Below are 12,011 nucleotides of genomic sequence, written 5' to 3' on the forward strand. Positions count from 1 at the left end.
CCCTTAATTTAACTCGTTCATTATCAGAGAAATTAAACTTTTGCCACAATTAGCAGACCTCTAAGTCATGTTGGTTTTTAACGGCAATTTTCATTAGCAATGCAAAACCTCTCCACAAAGCTTAACATCAAAATGGTATACATGTAGAAAAAAATTACAAAAACAAGAGCTTGTGTTAGAAACTTTCCAGTAGTATGCATTTTCACAGAAGTATACATGTAGGTCTTTAAAGCATTCAGGTTTTGGTTCTATTCAGCAAAGTTTACATAAGATTACTCAAAAACTGTGTAGCTGACTGTATACAAAAAATGATTGCCATCAGCTGGCATTCAAAAGCATTTTGCAATAATTTCTACCCTAAAGCTAGGTTTGAACCTGTGTGTTTTTGCATGCCACGTTTGCATGGGCACGGCAGCCTCTTCAAATGAAAGGGCTGCCATGCATCTTTTAAAAAACACAGCCGCAGGGAAATCGCATAGTTTTGAACATGCAATTTCCCTGCGGTACCTGCACTGCGATTTTAAATATGTGGGGATGCCATTCAAATAAATGGCAGCCTTGCGCATTTCCAAAGAGCAGTGCATTTTCACTGTGGATGGGGAAATCACAGTGATTCCTGCAGCCACATGCAGAAGTGTAATCCTAGCCTTCAGTAGTTATAGTTCATTAAAGACATTTGCATCAGCCAGCCATAAACTGAAGCATTTCCACAAGAATTTCTATGTGTTTTCAGTCCAATGATGAGATATATTTACCAGTCACATAATACAGCGCCTATTCAAAAACTGTAACGTGGTCATTAAAGTGCATCTAAATCCAAAACCAAAAATTTAATATATTGCAGCTTACCAGTCTTTAGATGTGGTCACTGAACTCATTTTTCCCTTTAGTTTTTTTCCATTTATTTTTACCTGGTAATCCTGGAAATAACACACTTCCTGTCCCATGGTTATTAGCCTGGACTAAAAACATGTTTGTCTTTGCTCATATCCATTACATGATGGGTTTATGTGACTAGTAATATACAGAATAGAGATTAAAGTCCTTTGAGCATCCTTTTCATATCACTGGAAGTGACAAGGACACTGCTCTGCATGTTTTTAGCCTGAAAAATAAAAACTAAGGCAGGCCATAGACAGTGCCAATTTCTTTCTTTTAGCATTGTCTGCAGTGATTGGGGAATCATTCAGGCAGGGGAATCCCTCCTGCTGAGACATTGTCAGGGGGAGTGGGGGGAAGCCGTCCCCGCCAGGAGAAGACAGTGAATATTAATAGCGGCTATAGTAGCTAGTGATATTCGCAAGTAAATCAGGCAGGCTGGTTGTACCCAAGTTGATCGAATGATCGATGAAATTGGTACAAAATCACCAAATCTAAAGACTGGCAAGATGCAATATATTATAAGATGTAAGATATACTAATACAGCGCTACCAGGCATGTGTAAGGTGATAAAATATAAGTAATATACAAATTGCAAAATATATATAGTAAAGTGCACTGGTGACAAATTCTGAAATTCTGAAATATCCAAAATCATTCATAAAAATGACAATAAATATAAATAATGAATCAATAAATATGCAAAGGTGCAATTAAATTCATAAATAGTGCATAAGTGCCAAAGTGCTAAATCATGTGCAGTCCAAAAATATAGTCCACTTAAAATTAAATAAGGTGCTGAATAAAGTGCTTGAAGTGCTCCACACAGGTGCCAAGGTGCTTTCAAGGAGACCCTTTTGGGGATCCACTCACCAGACTTAAGATATATCTGAGCCTCAAGTATGCAGTGGTTTACCAACCAATGGCCAGTAGGGATGGATGGGTCAGCAGAGCCTTTTTCCAACAGACCTCCAGCCTCTATGTAAAGTCCCCCCTCGATCAGGTACCTTACCTTTTGAGTACCTGATTGAGGGGGGACTTTACATAGAGGCTCAGGTCTGTTGTAAAAAGGCTCTGCTGACCCATCCATCCCTACTGGCCATTGGTTGGTAAACCACTGCATACTTGAGGCTCAGATATATCTTAAGTCTGGTGAGTGGATCCCCAAAAGGGTCTCCTTGAAAGCACCTTGGCACCTGTGTGGAGCACTTTAAGCACTTTATTCAGCACCTTATTTAATTTTAAATGGACTATATTTTTGGACTGCACATCCAAGGGTATTCGGTGTACCGGAAGGACAGGGTAGGAAAAAGAGGGGGAGGGGTATTTCTCTATGTCAAGAACAATGTAAGGGTGATAGAGAGGAGTGATATTACGGAGGGGATGAGTATGGAGTTAGAATCCGTGGGGGTAGAACTCCATAGGGAAGAAGAAAAGGGAAAAGTAATAGTGGGGGTTTGCTATAGGCCACCCAACCAAAGGGAGGAGGCAGAGCTGGAATTTTTATCACTATTGGGTAAAATGGCAAAACTGGGATCAGTCATCATTTTGGGGGACTTCACTTATCCCGACATTGACTGGGAAGAGGGGACTGCACACTCACAGAAGGCCCGTCTATTCACGAAAACCTTACAGGATAACTACATGCCACAGTTGGTGGATTCTCCTACTAGAGAAAATGCAGTCCTGGATCTATTGATCACTAATGACCCAGACCTAATCTCGGAGGTAGGAGTCCAGGACAACCTGGGCTCTAGCGATCACAGGATGATCACATTTAGTGTAAATAACAATATAACAAGGCAAGTGGGGAACATAAGAACCCTAAACTTCAGAAGGGCAAACTTTCCAAAATTGTGCTCATTGATGGAAAGGGTAAACTGGGACCAAACCCTGGGATCACTGACCACGGAGGAAAAATGGGAATGCTTTAGGAACATATTAAACAAATGCATCTTGCAGTACATTCCTATGGGGAATAAATTTAGAAGAGACAAAGCCAAACCTGGCTGGCTAAACCATAACGTTAAAAAACTTATTAGGGGAAAAAAAATGGCCTTCAATAAATTTAAAGCAGAGGGCACAGTATCGGCTTTCGAGCAATACAAGGAGGCAAATAAGAAAAGTAAACACAAAATCAAAATGGCTAAAATCAACTTTGAGAGACAAATAGCGGAGGATAGTAAAAAAAAAAAAAAAAAAAAAATTCTTTAAATATATCAACAGCAAAAAAATTAGGGCAGAGCATATTGCAAACATAATTAACGATGATGGGAGGATGGTTACAGAGGACACTGAAAAATCAACCGTGTTGAATGTTTTTTTCTCGTCAGTCTTTACACAGGAAAAGGAGGGGTACACTGACCATGACTGTATGGTTAGTAGTAATATATGTAATATATAGTAATATGGCTAACAGAGGGTGAAATCAGGGAAAGGCTGGATAAAATGAACACAAATAAATCACCAGGCCCGGATGGCGTACATCCGAGAGTACTCAAAGAACTCAGTAAGGTTATATCTAGACCACTGTTCCTGATCTTTGCTGACAGTATTATGACAGGAAATGTACCAGGGGATTGGAGGAAAGCTAACGTGATACCGATATTCAAAAAGGGGCAGAGGCATGCCCTGGGAAATTTTAGGCCTGTCAGTTTGACATTGATAGTATGTAAACTTCTGGAGGGGGTGATAAGGGACTATATCGTAGAGTTTGCTAAAGACAACAACATCATCAGCAGTAATCAGCACGGGTTTACAAATGGGCGTTCTTGTCAAACCAATCTCTTAACATTCTACGAGGAGGTGAGCTGTGAGCTAGATAGGGGCAGACCAGTGGATGTGGTATACCTGGATTTCGCTAAGGCTTTTGATACAGTTCCCCACAAGCGCTTAATTTATAAAATAAGGTCTGCAGGTATCGACAGCAGGGTTTGCTCTAGGATACGGAACTGGCTAAAAGGGTGTGTCCAAAGGGTGGTAATAAAATGCGCATACTCAGACTGGTCTGAGGTGGTAAGCGGGGTCCCCCAAGGCTCAGTCCTGGGACCAACCTTGTTCAATTTATTCATAAACAGCATTGAGGACGGGATCAGTAGTTCAATATCAGTTTTTGCAGAGGACACAAAATTGGGCAGGGCAATAACTGCACAGCATGAAGCAGATATCCTACAGAATGACCTGGACAAAATAACAGAGTGGCCAACAACATGGCAAATGAGGTTTAATGTTGAGAAGGGTAAGGTTTTGCACTTGGGGACTAAAAACATAAAAGCACAATACACGTTAGGGGGGGAATCAAAAATGGAGAAAGATCTGGGTTTCTTGGTTGATGATAGATTAAGCAATAGCATGCAATGTCAAGCGGCAGCTGCCAAAGCCAGCAGAATATTAGCATGCATAAAGAAAGGGATGTATTCCAGAGATAAGACTATAATCCTTCCATTTTATAAAACTCTGGTCCGACCACATCTGGAGTATTCTGTCCAGTTCTGGTCGCCAGTCCTCAGGAGGGATGTGTTGGAGCTGGAGAGAGTCCAGAGAAGGGCAACTAAACTGATTAGGGGATTGGAGGACCTTAATTATGAAGAACGTCTGCAATCGCTTGATTTATTCTCCCTGGAGAAGAGACGCCTGAGGGGGGACATGATAGCAATTTATAAATATCTCAATGGGGATCTCGGCATAGAAAAACAGCTATTCAGTCGAAGGGATTGCATGAGGACTCGAGGGCATACAATGCGATTAGAGGAGAAGCGTTTTAACCTCAGGCAACGTGGGGGGTTCTTTACTGTTAGGGCTACAAGATTGTGGAATTCTCTACCACAAGAGGTGGTTTCTGTGGGAAGTATGGTGGCTTTCAAAAGACTCTTAGACGTACATCTCAAGGATCAGAACATTCAGGGCTATGTGAGAGGATTACAGCCACACACACCTACACAGGTTGAACTGGATGGACTATTGTCTTTATTCAACCTCACCTACTATGTAACTATGATTTAGCACTTTGGCACTTATGCACTATTTATGAATTTAATTGCACCTTTGCATATTTATTGATTCATTATTTATATTTATTGTCATTTTTATGAATGATTTTGGATAGTTCAGAATTTGTCACCAGTGCACTTTACTATTTATATTTTGCAATTTGTATATTACTTATATTTTATCACCTTGCACACGCCTGGTAGTGCTGTTTTAGTATATCTTACAACTTTCTTGGTTTTTACCTATGTGAGCAGCAGCTGCAGGTGACACAACTTTATATTTATTTAGCACGGGTTTTAATACATATTTTTTTACAAGATTAAATGTTTGTTTTTTGGTTTTAGATACCCTTTAAGGATAAATCTTTGCTACAATACAAAAGTAGGAAAATAGAAATGGTTCATATAAAGCAGCTGAATGAATCACAAATGTCCGCAAATATCCAGCATGGGACAACTCTGTCCCAGTATCATTAGCAGAACGCACTGTAATGCACAAAACCCTATTCATACCTGTAGTGATATCACCCAGTATCCATGTCACCAGTGAGATTCACACTTCAGCACACACAGTTCAATCCCCAGTATCCATGTCACCAGGGAGATCTACACTCATTCACACACAGCTCTCTCCCCATTATCCATGCCACCAATGAGATCTACACTCAAGCACACACAGCTCACTCCCCATTGTCCATGCCACCCGTGAGATCTACACTCCAGCACACAGCGCTCATTCTAAATTATTCATGCCACTAGTGAGATATACATTCCAGCACACACAGCTCACTCCCCATTGTCCATGCCACCAGTGAGATCCACACTCCAGCACACACAGCTCATTCTTCATTATCCATGCCACCAGTGAGATCTACACTCCAGGACACACCGCTCTCTCCCCAGTATCCATATCTCCAATGAGATTCACACTCCAGCACACGCAATTCACTCCCTAGTATCCATGTCACCAGGGAGATCTACACTCATCTACACACAGCTCACTTCCCATTGTCCATGCCACATGTGAGATCTACACTCCAGCACACAAAGCTCACTTCTCACTACCAATGCCACTAGTGAGATCAACACTCCAGTGCACACAGCTCGCTCCCCATTATTCATGCCAATTATGAAATCCACACTCCAGCAAACACAACTGACTCCCCATTAGTCATGCCACCAATGAGATCTACACTCTAGCACACACAGCTCACTCCCCATTGTCCATGCCACCAGTGAGATCTACACTCCAGTTCGCACAGCTCACTTCTCACTACCAATGCCACGGGTGAGATCAACACTCCAGCGCACACAGCTCGTTCCCCATTATTCATGCCAACTATGAAATCCACACTCCAGCAAACACAACTCCCTCCCCATTATTCATGCCACCAATGAGATCTACCCTCTAGCACACACAGCTCACTCCCCATTGTCTATGCAACCAGTGAGATCTACACTCCAGCACACACAGCTTTTTCTTCATTATCAATGCCACGGGTGAGATTTACACTCCAGCACACACAGCTCACTTCTCACTACCAATGTCACCGGTGAGATCAATACTCCAGCGCACACAGCTCGCTCCCCATTATTCATACCAACTATGAAATCCACACTCCAGCAAACACAACTCACTCCCCATTTTTCATGCCAACAGTGAGATCTACACTCTAGCACATACAGCTCCCTCCCCATTAATCATTTCACCAGTGAGATCTACACTCTAGCACATACAGCTCCCTCCCCATTAATCATTTCACCAGTGATATCTACACTCTAGCACATACAGCTCCCTCCATATTAATCTTTTTACCAGTGAGATCTACACTCTAGCACATACAGCTCCCTCCCCATTAATCATGTCACCAGTAAGATCTACATTCCAGCAACCACAGCTCACTCCCCATTATCCATGCCATCAGCAGGATCAGCACACTCTATATACATGCGGCACTTTATACCTGTCTTTCACACAATTTGTCTCCCCAATTAGCCATGTGTAATTCCCCAAAGACTCATAAGAAAGAAGGGTTTGGCATTTTTAGGCAATCAGGCCATGTTTACACGTGCTGACACTAAAGATACAGGAGAGATTGCTGAGATGACATATTTGGTGTGCTGCAACTTATACTCATTCACTGTCCATTTAGCAGGCTAGGGGTGTGTTCACCAAGCTGTGAAGGTTAAAATTCAGATACTTACCTGGAGTTCAGCTTTGATGCAACTTAGTTCTTTAGGTTACATATTTCATAAAAGGGTTTCACTACAGACACACATGCACATATGATTGTTTTATCACCTGCAGATTTTGTAAGTTTGCCCACTACAAAGAAATGAAGGGTCTATAATTTTTATCATAGGTGTATTTTAAATAATAGAGACAGAAACCAAAAATCCAGAAAAACACATATAACAAATATTATAAATTGAATTGCAGTTCAGTGAGTAAAATAAGTATTTTATCCCCAAGCAAGGCATGACTAGTACTTGGTGGAGAAACCCTTGTTGGCAAGCACAGAAGTTGGGCATTTCTTGTAGTTATTGGCCAGGTTTGCACACATCTCAGGAGGAATTTTGTTCCACTCTTTTTTGCAGATCTTCTGTAAATCCTTAATGTTTCAGCTCCCTCCATAATTTGTTTATAGGATTAGGGTCTGGAGACTGGGTAGGCCACTTCATGACCTTAATATGCTTCTTCTTGAGCCACTCCTATGTTGCTTTGGTGGTATGTTTTTGGTAATTGTCATGCTGAAAGACCCAGCCATGACCCATCTTTAGTGTTCTGGCTGAGGGAAGAAGGTTCTCATCCAAGATTTTACAATACATGGCCCCATCCATTGACCCTTCAATGCGGCAAAGTCAGTCTGTACCCTTAGCAGAGAAACAGCTCCAAAGAATAATGTTTCCACCTCAGTGCTTGACTGTAGGGATTGTGTTCTTATGGTCATAGTCAGCATTTTTCTCCTTCCAAAGATGGTGAGTCCCCCTCCTCAAGAAGGCACATGTACAGTCAGGTCAATGAACATCTAAATGATTCAGAGAAGGATTTGGAGAAAGTGCTGTGGTCAGATGAGACCAAAATTAAGCTCTTTGGCATTACCTTGACTTGCTGTGTTTGGAGGAAGAAAAATGCTGACTATGACCCTAAGAACACCCAACCTACCCAGGCCATGTATTGTAAAAATATTGTTAAATCTTGGATGAGAACCTTCTTCCCTCAGCCAGAACATTGAAGTCGTGGTTCGTGGATGGGTCTTGCAGAATGACAATGACCAAAAAACATACTGCCAAGACAACAAAGGAATGGCTCAAGCAGAAGCACATTAATATCATGGAGTGGCCTAGTCAGTCTCCAGACCTTAATCCTATAGAAAATTTATGGAGGGAGCTGAAACTACTGGTTGCCAAGAGACAGCCTAGAAACCTTTAGGATTTAGAGAAGATCTGTAAAGAAGAGTGGAACAAAATCCCTCCTGAGATGTGTGCAAACCTGATCACCAACTACAAGAAACATCTTACCTCTGTGCTTGCCAACAAGGGTTTCTTCACCAAGTACTAAGTCATGTTTTGCTTGGGGATCAAATATTTATTTTACTCGCTGAACTGCAACTTAATTTATAGCATTAGTTTTATGTGTTTTTTTTCTCTGGATTTTTGGTTGATATTCTGTCTTTATCATTTAAAATACACCTATGATAACAATTATAGACCCTTAATTTCTGTGTAAGTGGCAAACTTACCAAATCTGCAGGGGATCAAATTATTTTCCCCCAATGTGGATACATACATTTACTCATTCGTCTCTTACTTTTTAGCATGTTGACATCATTTCCCCCATCTCCAATAGCAAGAGTGGTGACCTTCTTGTTTGTTTTTACCAACTGCACAATGCTGGCTTTTTGTTTTGGTGTCATTCGACAGCAAATAACCGATTGGTATTGACATGCCATCTCAACCAGCTTTCTTGTTCTTTGGCTAGATTTACAATCGGTTTGCTTCTTTCTTCTCAGAAACAAAATCAGTTTCTTCCATATGGACATTTCTTCAGTCTGGTTTTCGTATGAGGTCATAAAATCACTCTGGAAGATATTTTCAGACATAATAAGCTGTAGTATATTTAACACTATTAATAATATTATATTTCAATCTTAAAACATAATATAACTGTAATCATGTCTTTATTATTAACAACAGAAGTAACAAGAATACGTGTTTAATAGGCTTACAAAGCCTATTATATTTCAGAACAACATATTGTATTACATGCATATTGCAACATACTTGGCCTGTGAGCACATGATGATAGTAACAATATGCCTGGGCACCAAAATGCATACTAAGGGCATTGTGCTGCAAACTTTCTGCCTTTTTAACCAGAGCGATTCTAGTCAGAAGCTTAAGCCATGATTTTAAAATAATGTTTAGGGTAAGCTTGCCAATTAGAGACAAAGAAAAGCAAACCTATGACGAATCAATATTTAAATAAGGATGCTTTTCATATGTTCACTGTCTAAAGATAGTGAACATTAGTTGTGTGTTTAGCTTTCAGTATATAAAGCACTATAAAGCTTTAGTAACAGCCTAGGAACTCTGAAACTTTCCAAGAAATCTAATCAGTAGGATAATCAGTAAGATTACCAGATCCCCAAGCTAAAAGGTATGCCCACTAGAGTAGGAACACCTGTGTTGCTGCTCCAGGTGCCCATACATGGGCAGCAAATGGGCACCTGTGACATGTGGGTCACAAATGAGTAGTTGTGGCAATACAAAGACAATAAATAAGCAATGTTAGCAACACACTGGGATCTAAATGCAACAAAAATAACTAGATAATGTCAAATATTTCACATGCTGCTCTAGGCGAGATCACACTTCATACTCCACAATCGCATATCAGGTGCTGGCTTGGTTCACTTCAGTATTCTTCCTTTACTAAAATAGTCATCAGGAACAAATTCTATTCTGACATGTTTTGCACAAGGCACAGAGCTTTCCCAAACAATGACAAATCTTTTACCCATATACCAATATATAGAAACATTAAATAATCCCACATGATCATTAACCCATACCTCATAACTGTCCCTCATTTAGAGGGACTGTGCTTACTTTGGATCCAAATCCATCTTTCCTCCTCATCTTTTTGGAATGAGGTGCTCTATACACCTCAAAACTAATGTATTTAACTATCAAAAGTATTTTACAACTTTTAACATCTATCTTCCAAATATGACCTCCTTAATAAGATGGTCTGTCCTTTGCCTACATACTTTGTGCTATAACTTGTCCAATTTTTCCAACTTAGAAAGTCAGGAACTATGATTAAAGTTATTGCACAGGCTTATGTTTCTTTTTTTTTTAATTATTATTAAAATAACAAACATGTTATACTTACCTGCTTTGTGCAATATTACTGCAAAGAGTGGCCCCGAAATGTATTTTCTGGGGTCCCCCTGCTAGCGCTTGTGCTCCCAAGATGGGCTGTATGTGACCACAGAATCACACATTGCAGGTGGGCCCTGCCCTCCTGCTCCCTCCTTACTGGTTTTGACTGACAGCAGCATGCTCTTAGTAAAGCACGTGAATCTAGAAAGAGAGCAGAGCAGGGCTGCTGACAGGGACATGCTGGATTGAGAGTGGTGTCAGGTAAGTGTTTAGAGAGGTGGGGAGAAGCAAAGACAGTGGAAGTTTTTTTACTTTAACCACTTTACCACCGGAGGATTTTCCTGCATTACGTCCAGGCCACTTTTTGCAACTTGGTACTTCGCGACTTTAACTGACAATTGCGCGGTCATGCAACACTGTACCCAAACAAAATTTACATCCTTTTTTTCCCACAAACAAAGCTTCCTTTTGGTGGTATTTGATCACCTCTGCACTTTTCATTTTTTGCGATAATAAAAAAAGAGCGAAAATTTTGCGAAAAAATTGACATTTTCTACTTTGACAGTTAAAAAATATCCAATATATTCAATTTTTGTCATATATTTAGGCCAAAATGTATTTAGCTACATGTCTTTGACAAAAAAATTCTCAATGAGCCTATTAAGACCGGAAGATTTTACCCCATTCCTGACCAGGCTATATTTTGTGATTCAGCACTGCGTTACTTTAACTGACAATTGCGCGCTCATGCGACACTGTACCCAAATTCATTTATGTCCTTTTTCCCCCACAAATAGAGCTTTCTTTTGGTGGTATTTGATCACCTCTGCGATTTTTATTTTTTAAATAAAAGAGCGACAATTTTGAAAAAAATATATATATTTTTACATTCTGATATATAACATTCCCAAAAAATAATGTAAAAAACTAATTTTTTTTAACATTTCAGGCCAATTTGTTTTCTGCTACATATTTTTGGTAAAAAAAAAAATCACAATAAGCGTATTTTGATTGGTTTGCGCAAAAGTTATCGCGTTTACTAATTACGGGAAAGATTTGTCATTTTTATTGTTTATTTATTTTTACTAGTAATGGCGGCGATCTGCGATTTTTTTTGCGGGACTGCGACATTGCAGTGGACAGATCGGACCCTTGACTGACATTTTTGACACTTTTGGGGGTACCAGTGACATTACTACAGTAATCAGTGCTATAAATATGCACTGTTACTGTAATAATGACACTGGCAGGGAAGGGGTTAAATTTATTGGTGATCAAGGGGTTAAATGTATGCCTCATGCTTACTGACGTGTGTGGGGAGAGGGGATTGTGTGACACAGACACAGATCGCAGGTTCAGCTATGCTGAATCCTGTAATCTGTCCCTGCCTGTCACATAGGAGATCCGCCCGCTTTGTTTACACAAGTGGGTGGATTTCCTCACTCGATCCCCGACGATTGGGGGAGAGCTGCGGTGATCACCGCCTCTCCTCCCCTGGCCCGACTCCCTCTGTGTCTGAATACAGTGGGAGCGAGCCTCCGGCAGGCGCGCGCATGCCGCAGAGAGTGGGGAGAGTCTGGTGATGTAGGTCTACATCGCCAGACGATAACGAGCCACTTTGCCGCAGTACCAACTCAGTGAGCGGTCGGCAAGTGGTTAAATAATGAAGGCGTTAAAGTGGTTGTAAAGCCACTTTTTGTCTTGCTATAATCCCCTGTGTTAGATTACATTATGTGCCCATTGTATGTTATCTA

The 12,011-nt window shown here is 40.6% G+C and overlaps 1 protein-coding gene across 2 annotated transcripts in view; it reads right to left on the reverse strand.

Annotated features, from left to right (window-relative positions):
- The window catches only part of LOC309547466 (phospholipid-transporting ATPase IK-like), a 269,016-nt gene that overhangs the window by 88,265 nt on the left and 168,740 nt on the right, over positions 1-12,011 (reverse strand). For both annotated transcript variants that reach the window (XM_082247329.1, XM_082247328.1), the window contains exon 22: positions 8,681-8,951. In XM_082247329.1, coding sequence (XP_082103455.1) covers positions 8,681-8,951 — 271 coding nt within the window. The remainder of the gene's footprint in view (positions 1-8,680; positions 8,952-12,011) is intronic.

The sequence above is a fragment of the Pelophylax lessonae genome, assembly GCF_965119305.1.
Source record: "Pelophylax lessonae genome assembly, chromosome: 1".
NCBI lineage: Eukaryota > Metazoa > Chordata > Amphibia > Anura > Ranidae > Pelophylax > Pelophylax lessonae.